General features: G+C 37.8%; 1 protein-coding gene across 1 annotated transcript in view; it reads left to right on the top strand.

The window, feature by feature from the left end:
* ARHGEF10 (Rho guanine nucleotide exchange factor 10) overlaps positions 1-19,416 on the top strand; it is a 168,918-nt gene that overhangs the window by 43,080 nt on the left and 106,422 nt on the right. Inside the window, exons 3-7 of the mRNA XM_023728233.1 lie at positions 1,824-1,979; positions 3,086-3,373; positions 7,818-7,881; positions 11,554-11,630; positions 13,681-13,737. Coding sequence (XP_023584001.1) covers positions 1,824-1,979; positions 3,086-3,373; positions 7,818-7,881; positions 11,554-11,630; positions 13,681-13,737 — 642 coding nt within the window. The remainder of the gene's footprint in view (positions 1-1,823; positions 1,980-3,085; positions 3,374-7,817; positions 7,882-11,553; positions 11,631-13,680; positions 13,738-19,416) is intronic.

The raw sequence follows: 19,416 nt of genomic DNA on the forward strand, positions 1-19,416 counted from the left end.
CAAGACAGATTTGTTCATTCTTCTGGCAGTCCATGGTATATTCAGTATTCTTCTCCAACACCATAATTCAAATGCATCAATTCTTCGTCAGTGTTCTTTATTCATTGTCCAGCTTTCACATGGATATGAGTCTTAAGTCAGGTGCACTTTAGTCCTCAGAGTGAAATCTTTGCTTTTTAACATGTTAAAGAGATCTTTTGTAGCAGATTTGCCCAATGCAATGCGTCATTTGATTTTTTGACTGCTGCTTCTGTAGGCATTGATTGTGGATCCAAGTAAAACGTAATCTTGACAATTTCAGTCTTTTCTCCGTTTATCATGATGTTGCTTATTGGTCCAGTTGTGAGGATTTTTGTTTTCTTTACGTTGAGTTGTAGTCCATACTGAAGGCTGTAGTCTTTAATCTTCATCAGTAAGTGCTTCAAGTTCTCTTCACTTTCAGCAAGGAAGGTTGTGTCATCTGCATATCTCAGGTTGTTAATGAGTCTTCCTCCAATCCTGATGCCAAATTCTTCATATAGTTCAGCTTCTTGGATTATTTGCTCAGCGTACAGATTGAGTAAGTATGGTGAAATGATGCAACCATGATGCACACCTTTTTGCAGACTTTTAAAATCAGGAAAGGTGTGCATGAGCTGATATGGGTCCCCTTTTTTCTTTATTTCTCTTTTCCTTTTTTATTTTATTTCTTTTGTCTTTGGCCACCCAGACATTCTCACAAATTGAGCATTTGTGTCTATTCATTTAGTAAAAAGTTTCAGGTCTGTGTAATATTTTGCGGTGATTTCGTTTTCACAGAATCATAGAGCTTGAAGTCCTCCCTGCTAAGGGAATCTCTCCAGAACAGAAGCGCTGACCCTAGCTCTTACAGAGTGCTGCATGTTTGCATAGAACTGTCTTGTAGTTTCCATTTAATCGTTGTCCAAGTATAAAATTACTATGGAAAAAATCAGGTGGAAATCAGTTTTTCAAAAACAAAATATTTCTAAGTAGGATTTATTTAATGTTAATATTTATTTTAACATACAATATATAAAAAACTCAGGTAGACATGGAGGATTCTAATGCCATTTCATTGCATTTGAACTCCAGTTTATGCATTTTTTTGGCTGAAAAAAATTTTGAGAAAATTACTCTCTAATGATTTGAGATTATGACAGTGTTGTCTCCTTAAAAGATAAATTCAGCTGCTTTTTTTTTCTGCATGAGAAATCTTATTGTTTCTGATGTAAAATGTATTATATCAGCATATTTTGCCCCCCCCAAAAAGAACAATCATGGAAATAATTCTTAGAGCAAAGGTCACATAAGTAATACATGTGATAAGTAATATATAGCAGTAGATTTTATCATAAGGAAGATACACAGCGTGTCACAGTAGGACAGGTAAAACCCTTACACTGGATGAATACACCTTATTGAACTAAACTTCCCCCTCTTCCATTGATTGTTGATTACATTGTTTTACTATGTTATTATGATTTCACTCTCCCAAATTGATTTTTAATTACTTGTTGCAAGTAATTGAAGTGTAAAAAGTGACTTTTTTCTTCTTTTCTTTCCTTACTTCCTTTTTTTTTTAAGCTGGGAGTTGCAGCACCTCTTAAGAGGAAATCAAAAACAGTAACAAAAGCCCTAATTGTGTATCTTTTTCCCAATAAAAGGGGTAACTACAGTAAAATATCTAGTAATTTTGTGACCATCTTTGGCTGTATCCTTGGTCTTTTCTCTCTCTCTCTTTTTTTTTTTTAGTACAAGAATCTCAAAGTTGTTGTGCTAGTAATGAATGTTAGCATTGTGATTTGTGTTATTTTTAACTTTAGAAAATGGAGTAAAATATGATACTAATAATAATGAAGAAGAGGAGGGAGAACAATTCGAGTTTGACAGTGGAGATGAAATTCCAGAAGCAGATAGACAAGCACCATCTGACCCCACTGCTAGTAATGCTGTAGCGAATGAAGAAGCTTCCAACACAGGTAAATCCTGAAATTGCCACCCAGTGGTGACTTCTGTTTACGTAATCTTTTAGATGACTCACTGATTTTCCTTCATTGTTACTGCCTGATGAGTCCCTGGGTGGTGCAGATGATTAATTCGCTGGCTGCTAATTGAAAGGTTGGAGGTTCCAGTCCACCAGAGGTGCCTTGGAAGAAAGGTCTGGTGATCTACTTCCAAAAAGTTAGCACTTGAAAACCCTATGGAGCACAGTTTTGTTCTGACACGCAGGGGGTTGTCATGAGTTGGAAATAACTTCACGGCAACTGGTTGGTTAGATGACTCTGAGATTTTCCCCTCATTATTATTGCTTGATTTGAATATTAAGAGGAAAGGTGGATTTCATGGAGTGAGATATTTATGATTTTTCTGTGATATAAAATTAGTACATCATATTAATGTCTTAATTTAAATTTTGGCTGAATTGTTCTTATTTGTCCCATTTCTCATGGTTTTCAGTCTTATCTGTCTCTGTTATTTGTATTTCCGGGGGAAAATTTCTAATAAAAGACAGCCTCATCATTGCCTCATTGGATTACATAAAATATTTTAAAATAATGCTATTTAAAATGAATTAAATAGAAAGTTTTAGTTTTTAAGTCTGGAGGTGGATTTGATTGTTTTCTTCTTTGAATTCTCACAGGCACTAAATTAGATGGACTGGTTAGACCAAAACTTCAGTAGTAGGACCGACATTCAATTTTTTTGTCCATGACAGAAACCTCTGTTCTGCTTAATGGCGCCAGTATTTATTTTTGGCAGCTTGTAGCTCGCTTATCGCATCAGATAAGCTGTTGTAGGAGTTGCCAGGCCATGCGCATTGCACCGGCGCACAGAGGCTGCATTGCTCCCACTGATTCCCAGAGTTCCTCCCTTCCCCACAGCCGTCGGCAGCAAACACTGTCCAACCAGTATGACGATCCACACGTGGCCACCCACAGTCTAGAGACCTCTAGGGGTTGGGATGGGGGAGTTCAATCAGAGCGTTCACCACTTTCTTCTTTGCTTCTGCCCCTGGCAAGAAATGTAAGACATGCTCTTGATGATAGTGCTTGTTTGCTAACAAGTCTTCTTTGCCATCCTTCAGCAGGAGAAAATGGACCTGGGACAGAAACAATGGTATCAGTAGAGCCTGCTAAAATTATGGCGCCAACTAAAGTCAATCCATATTCAGTCATCGACATCACACCGTTCCAGGAAGATCAGGCCCCAGCTCCAGAAGCCAGTACCGAGGAGGACAGCTTGAGCCTGCATGTGCCCAGCGGGTACTCTGTTCCCGTGCCCTGCGGCTACGCGGTCCCTTCAAGCCTGCCTTTGCTACTGCCCGCTTACTCCAGCCCTGTCATCATTCGCACTGTTTCTGTGGATGAGGAAGGTAGTGGTTTTTCACTTTTTTCTTTGCACAGTGAGAAGAATGGCATGTTTGTTTAGTAACATCCGTGCTCAGTCTTTCCCCGGCTAAGCTTTAGATGTGGAGCCCTGGTGGCATAATGGTTAAGAGCTTGCTGCTAACCAAAAGGGCGGCAGTTTGAATCCACCAGCCGGTCGTTGGAAATCTTGCCACTGACCCCCTGTGGGACATTTCGTCTGTCACTTACCCTCTCTGAGCCTCAACTTTCTCATCTCTGTAAGAAGGGTGTTGGTTTAAGTAGTCATTTTTTTCACTTCTACTTAGTGAAAAAGGGACCAAATTGTACCTTAGAATGACTTAGTTTTAAAAGCCTGTTCTCTGTTATCTTTAACACTTGGTAATACTGTTTATGTCCCTGGGTGGCACAAACAGTTAAGTGTTCAGTGGCTAACCAATAGGTTGGCGGTTTGAGTCCACCCAGAGACACTGCAGAAAAAAGGCCTGGCAAACTACTTCTGATAAATCAGCGTTCGAAAACCCTATGGAGCACAGTTGTGCGCAGACACACGTGGGTTGCCACGAGCTGGAGTCGACTTACAGCAGCTGGTTTGGTTTCATAGTGCTTGAGCTTCAGTTGTTTTTGCAGAGATTTATAACATAGCAGGAAAGCTGGCCATTCCTCCGGCTGAGGATTGAGCGTCTGAGCTGTCCTGTCACGTGCCACCATCACCATCGCAGGTCCAGTTCTTAGGAGCGTAGCAAAGCTTTGGAGAGTTGAACCTGTGAGTACATACTGACTGAAAATATGAAACTACAGTACAGGGGAGGTCAGCAAAACTGGACTAAACCAAAAGCTAAGCAGTTTCCTGAATACAACCAAACACTTCAAGGGACAGCATAGCAAGGGCTGGGGTCTGGGGACCATGGTTTCAGAGGACATCCAGGTCAACTGGTATAACAAAGTTTATCAAGAAAATGTTCAGCATCCCACTTTGGTGAGTGGCGTCTGGGGTCTTAAAAGCTAGTGAGCGGCCATCTAAGAGGCATCAATTGGTCCCAGCCCACCTGGGGCAAAGGAGAATGAAGAACGCCAAAGACACAAGGAAAATATTAGTCCAAGAGACAGAAAGGGCCACGTAAACCAGAGACTCCATCAGCCTGAGACCAGAAGAACTAGATGGTGCCAGGCTACCACCATGGACTGCCCTGACAGGAAATACAACAGACAGTCCCTGACGGAGCAAGAGAAAAGTAGGGTGCGGAACTCAAATTCTAGTAAAAAGACCAGACTTAATGATTTGACTGAGACTGGAGGGGCCCTGGAAGACATGGCCCCCGGACTCTCTGTTAACCCAAAACTAAAACCATTCCTGAGGTCAGCTCTTCAGATGAAGATTAGACTGGACTATAAGACATAAAATGATAGTTGTGAAGAGTGTGCTTCTTAGTTCAAGTAGATACACGAGACTAAATGGGCAGGTCCTGTCCAGAGGCGAGATGAGAAGGCAGAGAGGGTCAGGAGCTGGTTGAATGGACACGGGAAATCCAGGGTGGAAAGGAGGAGTGTGCTGTCCAAGTATAGAGAGAGCAACTAGGATCACATAACAATGTGTGTATAAATTTTTGTATGAGAAACTAACTTCAGTTGTAAACTTTCACTTAAAGCACAATAAAATAAAAATTACAAAACTGTTCTTCCCCTTGCAAAATCAAAGTTTATTATATTAAGAATTGACCCAGTAAAAACACCTTGGCTTAATTTTCCCTTCTGTCTCCTGAATATATTTCTTTCCCAGGACACACCATATGGAACTTCCCAGGTATATGTGATATTTTTCTAACGGACAGTAGTAACAGCTGAGGAGAATGGCCCCTTAGATATATGATCATAAGTTACGTTTTTGTGAAAATTTCAATGAAAGCATTATTTCTTTCCAGTTAATAACAAAATGAGAAAAATAATCTTTTAAGTAAATCTTGATTTTATATTTTGGAAGCCAAAGAAGAGGGTTTTTAGGGTAGACGTTTTCCCACGTGTTTTCCTGTTGAAATTGGCAGTAATCCTGGGAACTCACCATGATCAACAATACTGTCCTGATTCTGTAGCCTTAAAGAGTAAGAACAATCTAAAAATAATGGAGTCGGGATTATGGAGATTTTGTGCTTAAGGAAAATACATTTACTTTAATGTAAGTTGCTTATTTTTAAATAATTTGGTTATTTTAAATTATTTAAAGTCATATATTTTAAAATAATTTAGCACTATTTTAAAATATGAACCATAAGTAACAATGCACAAGCACCAGAAGAGAGACTAGATAAATGGGAGCTCCTAAAAATCAAACACTTATGCTCATCAAAAAACTTCACCAAAAGAGTAACAAGACAACCTACAGACCGGGAAAAAATTTTTGGCTATGACATATCCAATCAGCATCTAATCTCTAAAATCTACAAGATACTGCAAAACCTCAACAACAAAAAGACAAATAACTCAATTAAAAAATGGGCAAAAGATATGAACAGGCACTTCGCCAAAGAGGATATTCAGGCAGCTAACAGAAATGCTCACAACCATTAGCCGTTAGAGAAATGCAGATCAAAACTACAATGAGATATCATCTCACACCAACAAGGCTATCATTAATCAAAAAAACACAAAATAATAAATGCTGGAGAGGTTGTGGGGAGACTGGAACACTTATACATTGTTGGTGGGAATGTAAAATGGTACAACCACTTTGGAAATTGATTTGGCGCTTCCTTAAAAAGCTAGAAATAGAAGTACCATACGATCCAGCTCTCCTGCTCCTTGGAATATATCCTAGAGAAATAAGAGCTGTCACACGAATAGATATATGCACACCCATGTTCATTGCAGCACTGTTCACAATAGCAAGAAGATGGAAACAACCTAGGTACCCATCAACGGACGAATGGATAAACAAATTATGGTATATCCACGCAATGGAATACTACACAATGATAAAGAACAACGATGAAGCCGTGAAATATAGCATGGAGGAAGCTGGAGGTCATCATGCTGAGTGAATTTAGTCAGTCACAGAAGGACAAATAATTGTATAAGACCACTATTATAAGAACTCAAGAAAAGGTTTAAACACAGAAGAAAACATTCTTTGATGGTTCGGAGGGTGGGGAGGGAGGGTGAATGTTAAAAAAAAAATATATAAAATAATTTGCTTTTTTTTTTTACTGTCAACCTAGAGCCATTAAGAAAGCTGTATTATAATAAACACTGTTGTGAGGCCCAGAATCCAGGAACAAGTGTGTCTTTTTTTTTTTTTTTTTTTTTTTTGTCTTTTAAAGAGAAATGAGTACACCTATCTCTTTTCCTGAGGTGGTAGAAAAAGCAAAGATTTTGACATTAGGCCTGGATTCGAATTCTGGATCTGCTACTTTCTACCTGGATAGCACTGGGCCGTTTCTTACCTTCTTTGTGCCTGTGTTATCTTAGCTTGACACGGGAATGGCTGGCGGGAGAAATTCCCGATGAGGACGCTCATCTTCTTCCTACCTCTCCTTATCAAACGCCTTCTGTTTTGACAGACATTAAATTCTGGTGAATTTTATTTCTTGAAATGAGGAGCACACGGTAAGAAGAATTTCCTGCAGGAATGGGCATATTATGAGAAAACATTCGGGCTGTGCATTTAGGGCTAGAAAGCAGTGTTATACATGCCCATCTCTGCTCTTGACTTATGTGCAGGGAAGAATAATTCACTGTATAAAGTTCTTTTGGTGCCAGTCAACATTTCCTGTCTTCATCAACTTCGTGGATGATTTCTGTCATTTTGTGGGGTCATTTTGGCTATTCTTTGAGGCACTGTTGTATAATGGGAAGAGCAATTTTTGAAGCTGGGTGGATTTGACTTCAAGTCCTGGCACTGCCTCTCATCTAACATGTGACGTAATGTTTGTCCTGAGTTCATCACTGATCTTGGTAAGCTGCAAAGAGAGTGGAAGAAAAACAACAAACAGATTTGGCATGTGTGAAATTGTGTGTGTGTGAGTATGTGTGTGTATATAGGTATGTGTAAAGTTTGGTTGTCAAACATCACAAACTTTACCATTTCTTCCTTAAAGTTTTTGACATTGTCATATACGCATACCTTTAATTAAATCACAATTGTACATTTCCATGAAAACCCAAGACGTAGGAGAGAATATTATTTTAAAATCTAGCTTGATTTATTTCAGTACCTGTGTGTTTTATTTCTGACTCTTTTAGAAAACCTTTGCATATCACTTTTTATTATAACCGAATTTTGAATAAGTTTTATTTAAAAGCTGAAGATTTTGAATACATCAGTTAATAATCTTTATACTAAGATAAGCTTATAATTGACAAGAAAAGAAAATACGATATCATTTTAAGGATGAAATCAACTTCACCAGCATTTTTGTCAAGCCTAAAACCAATATCAGTTTTTTTCTTTCCTAGCAGAAACGCAGGAAGTAGCTGAAGATAGCCACTTTAATTCTTTAAGTTCTGAGGATCCGCCAAACAGGTATCTTCATTAATTTTACAGATATATTCTGAATTCATGACTTTTTTTTCTTGAAACGTCGACTACAAGTGATTTTAATGTGCTGTTTTGCCCTTCTATGTTTTTTAAACGGTTAATTCCTCACCACTCTTCAGGCAACGTCCCCAGGTCTTTATTTCCTGCCTACATGTCTGTTTCGGTTCCTCTGTCTTGTGCTAGTCTACCCTTCCATCCTATTTGCTTGTCATGCTGTCTTCTGTATATTCTGTCCTCTAGCTCAGTGTTCCTCCAATTGTGTCCTACTGAGCATTGGTACTTTTCAAAACATTATTATCATTCTGTGTGGAAAAAAGAGGACGTATGAGTCCATGTCTAATAGAACTGGAAGATTTCTCCAACTCTCGTCCAGCTCTGTCTTGGAGATGCCTAGTGTGTGCATAAGCATAATAAAGGTTCTGAGAATCCTTTGGTTGAATAAAAAAAGATTTAGTTTTGTTTAATCTAGAATTGCTCAAACTTTTTTGATTACACACTCTTTCTTTCATGCCTCCTTGCCTTTACAAATCCTGTTTCATCTTCTTGAAACGCCCAGGAATCCCATATGCCAGGCAAACCCGTATTTATCCTTCAGAACCCAGCGTAAATGCCGCTTTTTTCATGAATTTCCTCTTTCGTGTCTCCAGAGCCATTCGCACATACCTGTATTATAATTCGTTGCTTTGTGCTATCACTACTGTTTTCTATATCTCTTTTCCCTGATGAATTCCTCAAGGACAAACACCAGGTTTTATTAAATCTTAGAACATTTACCGCCTAGCGAGACAGTGTGCTTGGTACGAGGTAAGTATGTTTAGTTTTTTTCATTTGCAAAACATTTGTGGAGTGTCTGTCACGTACAAAGCATCCAAAATAAGAATTGTAAGTAAAGCCAGCCACAGTGCCATTATTCACCTTACAGTTCTAGTGGGCAGAGGGATGTTAATCAGACAGTCACACTAATGACTGGACAATCACATTTCAAGATGATTACTCTGAAAGAAAGGAATGGGATTCCATGAGAACCTGTAACAGAGTCCTGACCTAGACAGAAAGGTCAGATGATTTCACAGGTTCTCAGGGAGTTACTGTTGGATAAATAAGTGAACAAATGCATTCCCCTAGAATGTCAATCTAATTTATTATCCTTTTTCTTATCTCTCTCCTCAACCAGATTTCTTTTCCAGCCTCATTTCTCTTAGCTCCCTGACTGAGGGCCGTTTCCTCAGGAACCAGGGGCTCTTTGTCCTGCTCCTGCGGCTTTGCTGATGCTCCATCTAGATTGTCATCTCCCTAATCTCTTACCTACTGGTATTTCAAAGCCGATTTCAAATTCTACCTCATCTCTGACATCTTGTCTGCACATTACAGAAGGAAGTGACCTTTTCCCCTCTGCGAGAGGGAGAATATTTGCTTTCTGTGTGCAGAGTGACTGCAGAAGTGATAGTATTGCCCTCCGCACAGTCTCGGTGAGGACTTGGCCCGAGTGGCTGGGGTGATGTCACTGCTGAAGCCTCCGGGTTTTCAGTGTTCATGTCACGTGCATGGCAAGAAAAGTCTCCCATTTCTGCAGGCAAGTGGGTTGGCAGGGTCTTCCCGTTTACATGTGCAGGGAATCAGCAAAAACAGTGGAGCCGATGAAAAGAATTGAGTTTTATTTGAAGCATCAAGATAAATCAGCCAAAGTTTGGCAGGAATCCTTTGCCAAAGTCATTTTTTTTTCCGTTCAGTTATTAAGGCTCTTTAAAAGTATTTCTTACATGAATTCTTCTAAAATGCCTAGGCTCTCTAGGGAAAAGTATTCATTTAATAAGAATTTTCTATCCAATTTAAATACAGAATTATTTCACAAAGTAGATCTATCTAAGACTGTTTATGAGAAATCACAATTCTGTTAAATATTAGTGAATGTCTTGTTACTATTGATAATCTAAAATGTAGCATGAAAAAATATATTATCAAAAGCATTTTTTTTTTTACAAGGAAACACAACTGAAGTGGGGTGATAACTCAGATAATTTCCCTAAGTATGAGAAATATTCAGGAATCATTTAAAATACAGTATAAACATTTGCTTCAAATTTTCTTTTATTCTTTTTGTTTTAGTATAATTTCAAACTTAAGAAGTACAAGAATAGTTCTTTATGTGGTGATTTCTTTAAGTACAGGGACTATATCTTAATTTTTACACAAATCCACAACATAGCACATTATGTAGCACATCCCTGAGTATCTGAAGTGTCTCTTATCTGGAAATTTTCAAGACTTTCGCACGTTTTCCTCTTCATTGCCATCTTGCAAATATTTCATTGTTCGTTAGAACGTTTAGCAAAAACTGGAAAGATAAAAGAGAGAGACTGTCTACTGCAATGGCATTCACTGTCTCTGTCACTGACTGAAGAGGTTGCATTGAATTGCCACCCAATTTTCTATTATTGATTCTATTTTTCCATATATAAATGTTTCAGAACTTCCCTTATTTATCTCTAGATGCTTGTTCTATTTCCCATCTCTTTTCCTTCCAATTAATTTGTTTTTTGTACTGCTGCTAAGTTTATCTTTATAAAATACTCTCCGTGATGAAAGCCTCATGTCTGCGGTTTTGTCTGTTTTAATCACTGCTATATTCATATTTAAAGAGTCTGCTTGTGCAGTGGTTAAGCGCTCAGCCACTAACCGAAGGGTCTGCAGTTAGAACTCACCGCCTGCTCCGCGGGAGAAGGATGTGGCAGTCTGCTTCCGTAAAGATTACAGCCTTGGGAACCTACAGGGTTGTAGGGTCTTACAGGGTTGCTGTGAGTCGGAATGGACTCAGTGGCAATGGGTTTGGGTTTTATATTCATATTATTAAGAACTGTGACTCTCACAGAGGTGGCCATCAATAAGTATTTGTTGACTGAATCTAATCTTGTCATTCTTCTGAATAAATCATTCCAGTGGCTTCCCACTGCCTACAGAATAAAACAAAACTCCCTTGACTTTTTGTTTGAGACTCTGTATGACCTGGCCCCCGTGACCACTGCGTCATGGGAACATACCTCCAGTGTAGTAATTACGACTGTTTATTTTTGTTTTGTGTCTTTTCTCCCACCGCCCTGTTACGAGAGTCCAAGAAGGCCTGTATCTTACTTGTGCTTATCTCTAGAACCCAGCACCGCATGTGGCACGAGATAGGCCCCCAAAAGGTCTCATGAGAAACTGAAAGAAGAGTTAGGCCTTTTGCCAGTAGGGACTATATTTCTTTTATACTCTTGTCGTGCCAGATACTGTGCAGTACACATGGTGGCCATTCAAAGGTGCTTATTTATAAATAGTTATGAATGAAAACTAGAATTTGGTAGTTTTTGTAATAACGTCTGGGAAAATATACGCTTTCCAGGCATAGTAACATACATACATACATATATATACAGTAAAACCTGCCAAAGGTGGGAACCTGTCAAAGAAGGAAAACTGAAAACTCAAATGAGGTCGGATTCTTAATAGAGAGTGACAGTAAGCACCCTGTCAAAGGCAGAAAACTTGTGAGACCCAGAAAAACAAGGCAGCCCTGTCGAGTTCCATCTCTCAGAGGTTTTGCTGTACTTTGGGGCGTTCAGCAGCCCAATGATTGGAATGTTTGTCAGTATCCTGACTTTATGGTTTGTTTTTCTTAAGTGAAGATCAAGTCGATAAAGAAGACAGCGCCCTGGCCCGATGGGCTGCAGATCCTGCCAATACAGCCTGGATGGAAAGTGAGTACCCCTGACCGCGAGTGTTGACGGGCCATCAAGTCCTTGTGATGCTCGGTACTAACCTTTGCCAACACGGTGTTGCTGTGGTTTTCTTCCCCCCCCCCCAAGCTGTGTTAATTATTCTTATGTTCTCTGTAAGATCTGAAGCTTTTAAAATATATTCATTTACTTAAAATGTTAACAGAAGCTGAATGTGTACATAATTTCCCAGGGCTCTAGGAATCTGTTACTGCATTGCATGTTATCCTAGCTCTCTCCATCCAAGCACATACCTCTTACTGATTGTTTCATTCTAGTACCAATTTTGTTGTCATCACAACAGTTATGGATTTGGGGAATGATCCTTTGACTTCCAGCCCATAACCAATGAGTCATAACTGAGATGTTAATGAAATATTCCTTCTTACTATTCCCCAACAAGATGCTTTTTCACGGTACCATTCTCGAAGGGGAGGGGTGTGGCTGGTTAAGCCAACCCACCAACCAGATGGTATACCAGCTCTTCCATTCCATGTGTGCTTTAAAAAGCTAAAAATATTTTTGACTACATTTAATTTTTTTTTAATTTTTAAAGGAAAAGTAAAGATTACTTTCCTCATTACCCCTTTTGTTATCGACGGACCCACTCATCTCCGTGAAGTTATTTTGTATGATTGACTCACAAGTTAGAACCATCTTAACTGTCTCCTAGTTATTAAACCGTCTCCGGACTGGTTCCTTATTATTTTAATTATGTCATTGTCAAAACAAAGAACTTAGTATGATTAAATGATTCCGCTGTGGGCTGTTAAATCAGGATCATTACAAGATTAAATTATTGACTTCTTATTCTCAAGCAATTTTGTTTCTAAAGCAAAATTTGTCCGAATTTCTTCCATTACTCATTTTTATTATCCAGATGACAGTTAATTGGAGTAACTGGATTTGAAAGTACACTCTGTCAACTAGCAATCCCGCAGCATCAGCATTATCGAATAGGAGTAGAAACACTTGCTGTGGTTGCAGTTAGTAAAGATTATTAAAAGAGAGCAAAAGCCTCCATAATATGGAGACTTGACAGCAGCTGGAGAATAAGGGGCTCTTCTTGAGTTTGCATCTTTTACCCGGTAGTGTGGAGATAGTGACAATGCCCAGATGTCAGAGGATGGTAAAGTTTTATTTAGCTAATTTGCCTTCCTTTATTGTTTAATAATCAGTTGCTTTTGTGGTTTTCAGTAAAGCAAATAACACATTGTAGTTTGGAGGTTCGTCTGTGGCAAGGATAACACCAGTAAAAGAATATTTTGGAAAAGTAACCTAAAAGATCTTTTTTAAGAAACTGATTGCCAGAAACGCATAACTCTTACAAATATTTAAATAAAAATTCAAATTTTATTGCTAATCTCCTACATAATTATCTTATACAATATAGACTAAAGACTTTGCTCATGGAGCTTCCCCCTCCTTTTTTTTTTTTTTTTTTTTTAAGAAAACCTGTTCTGATTTCGTAGGACACTAATGACCCACATAATGCAGTTTGAGAAAATTTGTGCTGAGGGTTTAACACTTTCTTCCTGCATGTGACTACTTTTCCTATCCAGGGGTTCAGAAAGTTGTCAAGTGGTCACTTTGCTCCAGTGGTTCCCATTTGTACAGCTTTGGGTGGGCTCTCCCTCCTTTTCTGAAACTATGCACAGCACCTTTGTATTCTCTGTATGTCAGAACACTCTAACTTCATAGACTTAAAAATGTTTATAGAAGAAACATAAATATGTATAACTGAACACATCACAATAGAATAAACTTGGCCTGAGAATGAGTAAAAACCACCTGTTGGTGATATTCTACAGCTGGCTCAGTTAGCATGCTAGCCCCCATTCCCCAGCAGAATATTCCGCCCCCCCCGAGATAATGTCCATGCTTTGGTAGGGTACCATCAGCTATCCATGTGAACTCTTCTGTAATAGCAGTAAATGTTATTAGTCATAGAAGACTGTTGCCCTATAAAATGTAGATTGAACCGGATTAGTCTTGTTCAATTTTTCAAAGTTTCCCTCCCCTTTTATTGCAGACCCAGAAGAAGCAATTTATGATGACGTTCCAAGAGAAAATTCAGACTCAGAACCAGGTTTGATTTCTGTCCTGAATTGAGTTTCATGAGATTCAGTTCAGCAGTTTTTCCCTATTGGTATAAAAAAAAGTGACTATTTAGTGTGTACATAATCACAAAATGCATAGCCTATGTGTTTTTGTATAGTCATGTTTTATATATTTTATAGTGACTCACTGATGTGGTAGAATATTGGTGTGTATGCACACATAATGTATGTGTATTTGTATTTACAACATTTGAAATGCCAAGAAAAGGAGTTCATAATGAAAAATTCTAACATCAGGATCTCCATCCATAGTTTCTTCAGCTGAAAAATGAGGGAGTAAAATCAGTTGGCAACATAGCTAATGCATATAACCTGGAAATCTCTTCCTACAAATACATAGACATGTGGGATGCTATATAAAGATTCTTTTAAATATGGTGCTGGAAATGAAGAGGTAAATGAAAACCAGAAAATATGCTAATAAGTGGGTGTGTTTGTGATCCTGGTTGGGGGTGAAGGTGGAGAGCAGTGTGAATTTCAGTAACCCAGAAGCTGCAGCTTTATACTCAGTTGGGAGTTGGAGAGAAGACCTAGCATTGCACTAGGAAGGGAATTGGAACTGGGACACCCCAAATAAAGCTGGGACCTTCAAGTAGCTGCTTCTTAAGTGAAAGGATAGATTAGAAGCACATGTACCCACTGACACAACTTGACCCAACCAAAGAGAAAACTAATAAACTTGAAGATAAGTCCCAGGAAATGACCCCAAAGAAGCAGAAAGACCTAAAGATATGGAAAATATAAAAGAAAAAGTAAGACATACAGGATGAGAAGCTCTAATTTTATCTAATAAATGACAAAGGAGAAAATAGAGGGAATTGGGGAAAGGTAACATTCAAAGAAATAATTACTAAGAGTTTTCCAGAATTAAAGAAAGACATGCATTCTCAGTTTCTAGAAACACAGATTCAAAATGGGATTAATTAAGAATTTATCCCTACCTAGGCCCATAGAATTGAAACTGCAGAACACCAAACCCACAGTGAAAATCTTAACAGCAACAAAAGTGAGAATACATATTACCCACAAAGGAACTACGACTAGGAAAAGAACAGACTTATCAACAGTCCAGGAGAGAGTAGAAAAATGTTTTCCACGTATTGAAGGAAAATAGCTATTTCTATCTAGATTTCTAAACAGCCAGACTATAATCCTTCCAAAAGAGATAAATAAAGGCAATATCAGACTAAGATTTCTTATTTAAAGGAATACTTAATGTTGTACTTTAAAAGAAAGAAATGGGATACAAGAAAAAATAATGTGAAAATAAATTGATAAATATGTGAATAAATCTAAACAAGCATTGAAGAGTAAAACAACATTAATAATATTCCATTTCAAGGGTATAAATACAAGATGGAACTAAAATATTAGACAGTGATAGCATGTACAATGGGAAGGAATGATTCACTTTAAACACTCTAAGTCTGTGTATTTTTCAAGAGAAGGGTTTGTTTGTTTATTGTTATGCTAGGTCAAGTCTGAATGTTTTGGGTAACCACTAAAAGAATAGAAGTAGATCATTTAACTTCTAAACCGGTGGAACAGAACTCAATTCAATAGAAAGCAAGAAAATATAAAATAAGAAAGCATGGAAAAGAGTATGAAATAAGATGTAAAAATAAGTCCAAATATATTGATACTTGTAGTAAACATAAATTGGATCAAACTTGCCAATAAAAGAGATTCTCAGATTGGATGAAATAGCAAAGCTATCCATATGCTCTTACATGAGATATAGTAACATAAAATGATACATAAAATTTTTAAGTGAAAGGGTAGGGAAAGGACTGTAAGGCCAATTCTAACAAAAATGGAGCCACTATAACTATAATAATATCATATAAAATGTTAAATTGTGAAGCATTATTAGATATAAAGTGAATTATGATAAAAGGAATAAGGAAGATACATCTTCAAGAGGAAGATATATAACAATTTTAAACTTGTATGGACCTAACAACAGAGCCTCAAAATATGTAAAGCAAAACATGACCAAGATGTAATCAGAAACAGGTAAGTACATAATTATAGTGGGAGATTTTAACAAAGCTCTCTCCATTTTTGACGGGTATCAGATACAAAATTAGTAAACTAGAAGATTAGACCAACATAGCTGTATGACTGATGTAAAGGACCTATATGGAACCCTGGTGCTAATAGTCTCAGAATACATAACTGCCCTAAAGCAAATACTAACAAATGACCAAAGGTGTGATATTCAGGTCTCATTCTCTGATAACGATCCAATAAAATCATTACAAAAAATAAGTAAAATCACTTGGAAATTAAAAACCATACTACTAAATAACCCATGGTCAAGAATGAAAATTAGAAAATATTTTGACTTAAATAATAATGAAAACATTACATAAAAACTTACAGGATTGATTTAAAATAATAACAGTTACAGACATAATGGCATATGTTAAAAAAGCAGATTGAAAAACGATGAGCCTAGCATCCAGCTCAATCGGTTATATAAAAGAATAGCAGAGTAAACTCAAAGAAAGTGAAGGAGGGAAATAAGAAGAAGAAGAACAAAAATGATAAAATAGAAAACAAAGAAACAATAGAAAGTATCAACAAAGCCAAAAGGTGCTTCTTTGACAGGAATAGTAAAAGTGATTGGAAGAAGTTAACTACAGTAGAAATTTGGGAAAACCATAAGTGAATTCTATAAACAATTTTACATCAATAAATTAAATCACTTTGAAGAAAATAAAAATATCCTTCAAAAATTGACTCTATCTGAAATGGAAAATATTAATCGCTCTATAATGATTCAAAACATCAAATCAGTAGCTTAAACTAATTTGCAAAACAGTCTGCCAGGCCCAGATGTTTTTATATAAGAGTTTACTAAACCTTCAGGGAACAGATAATCCCTGTATTAAACACTGTTCCAGTGAATAGTTAAAAAAACAAAACAGAACAAAACAAAAAAACCACAAAACTCTATAACTCACTTTTGAGGTTAATATAAACTTATAAACCCTGCTTACCCCAAAGGGACAGTACAGATACAAAATATCCCAAATACAATGTCAAGAAATCAAATCCAGCCATTTCCCAATAACAAAGAAGCAAAAGCCCATCTAAACCCTTTAGACTTACCTCAGGAGTTCAAGGATTCTTTAATGTTAGGAGGGCCTTTAGACATAAATCATATGTTCATCTCAAACCAAAACCAAACCCATTGCTGTCAAATCGATTCCAACTCATAGCAACCATATAGGACAGAGTAGAGCTGCCCCATAGGGTTTCCAAGGAGCGCCTGGTGGATTTGAACTGCCACCTTTTTTGTTAGCAGCCGAACTCTTAACCCCTATGCCACCAGGATTTCTAATGTTTATTAATGGATGCTTAAAAAGCACTTTATAAGATTCAGAGGCCATTCATGTTAAAAATTCATAATAGTAGGAAACTTTCTTGACCTAATTAAAATCTATAGCAAATGTACTTAATGGTGAAGAGTTAAAAGCACTTATTAATTTATTCATTCCACAAATACCTTTTGAACACCTCTTATGTACTAGGCACTGACCTAAGCTCAACTAAACAAAGTCGCTGCTGTCATGATTCCTATATTGAGGGAGACCGACAAATTTAGGCCTATTTATAAACAAAACTTTAGGTGCTTATTAATAAATATGCTCATATTATTTTTGAGCATTTTAAAAATAATTTAATTATTTAAATATATGCTGCAAATAAAATGTGTTCTAAAGACTAATTTCTATAAAAATAAGTTTAAAATGCATTTTGGGGTAATTTATCAGAGCCTTGGTGGTGCAGCAGTTAAGAGCTCGGCTGCCAACCAAGAGATCAGCAGTTTGAATCCACCAGCCGCTCCTTGGAAACCTTATGGGGCTGTTCTCTGCCCTATAGGGTCACTATGAGTCAGAATTGACTTGATGGTAGCGGATTTTTTTTTTTTTGGTAGTCTACCAATTAGGCATTTCGTCGCACAGAAGTTATGATTTTGAGTCTCAAAAACCACATTTCCGAGTAAAAGCTCTACCAATAGTCCAAGCGTCAAAGGTGATAGTGGTTCCGGTTAGATCAGTTGCGTCCCTTTGTGATTACAGCACTCAGCAGGGGTCCAGGTGCATAGAGGCTTGGTGAAGAATTATCCAACTGTTACCATACTTTTACGCAAATAACGCACGCCTTCTACGTTTGTTTTGCCAACTACTCCCTCCCCACCGGGACATATTTTCGTAAGGGCACTATGCTGATTTTTTTTTTTTTCCTGGCAACACGTAAAGAAAAAAAACAATTGTCATAGCTACGCCTCTGAAAATACTTTGCGGGGGAGGGAGTAGTTGGCAAACAAACGTCGAAGGCGCACATTATTTGTGTAAAAATACATAGTTGAATGAATACCTCTTTCTTTCTCCTTATTTCTTAGGGCAAGGGAAATCAGCTTAAGGTTGCCAGAAATAGTTCCAAAACCTTTGTGGCAGTAAGAGTGACATGTCTGATTGTCTGTTTCTTCGTGGTTCCCACAACGTACTGGTCATGACATTCCTCCACAGTTGCCTTTGCTCTCCCTTCCGCCATGACACCTCCTGGCTCTCACTGTAACCCAGTCACGCTGATCCTCTCCGCCTAACTACATGTCTTGGTGGTACAATGATTCTGAACGATAGTTTAGCATCAACTAGGAAATGCGAACATGGCGATACTCATAAACCAGTGCTTCACTTGTAGGTCTGTTTCCTAGAGAAGTGCACACCCATCGCACAAAGATACACGTGCAGGGATGTTTATTTGCAGTACTATTTGTAGAGACGAAAAGGTGCGGAAAAAGTTTTCACCAACTGTAGCTCCATAGTAGGTGAATGGATAAACAAATGATGGTGAGTTTATGTAATGGACTACTATGTAGTGGTAAAAAATGAGTCAATTATATACATATATGTATAAACCAGAAACCCACTGCCATTGAGTCGATTCTGATCATAGCAACCCCATAAGGCTTCTAAGGCTGTAGAATACAATACAATATGTGGGAGATCATGGAAGAATTTCTTACTAGATATCGTTGTTATGTAGGTGAGTGCTGTCGAGTTGATTCTGACTCATAGCGACCCCATGTGACAGCGTAGAACTGCCCAGTAGAGTTTTCTTGGCTGTAATCTTTACGGAAACAGATCACTAGGTCTTTTCTCCAGGGGAGCTGCCGGCGGGTTCAAACTGCCGACCTTGGAGTTAGCAGGCGAGCGCGTAATCATTGTGCCACCAGGGCTCCTTTACTGGGTAGTAAGGTCCCAGTAAAGGTTGTCGCGACTCACGGCGAAATTTCAGCCAAGGGAAATAATAAATCATGCTTTCTATTCACTGTCCTCAGTAAAAAGAGATGCCCGAGGGACTGGATTTAGTTTTCCCTTTTCAGAAAGCATAAATCTATGAATCTAGGAATTAAAGAGAACAAATAATTCACTAAGTCATCAATATTTAACATGACACCTCACAGTCCTTGAAAGTTTCATGTAAAACAGGATTGATTACCTTTTTAAAAAGCATTCAAAAGCATTTATTTTCACACATTCTAATAGGCTGAATATTCATAGATTTAAGTTAAAAGCGTTTGACTATGCCTGAAGTTGTTAGAGCTTTTATTTCCCCCAAGACTGTGAAGA

The sequence above is a fragment of the Trichechus manatus genome, unplaced genomic scaffold (genome assembly GCF_000243295.1).
Source record: "Trichechus manatus latirostris isolate Lorelei unplaced genomic scaffold, TriManLat1.0 scaffold00023, whole genome shotgun sequence".
In the NCBI taxonomy this organism is placed as follows: Eukaryota; Metazoa; Chordata; class Mammalia; order Sirenia; family Trichechidae; genus Trichechus; species Trichechus manatus.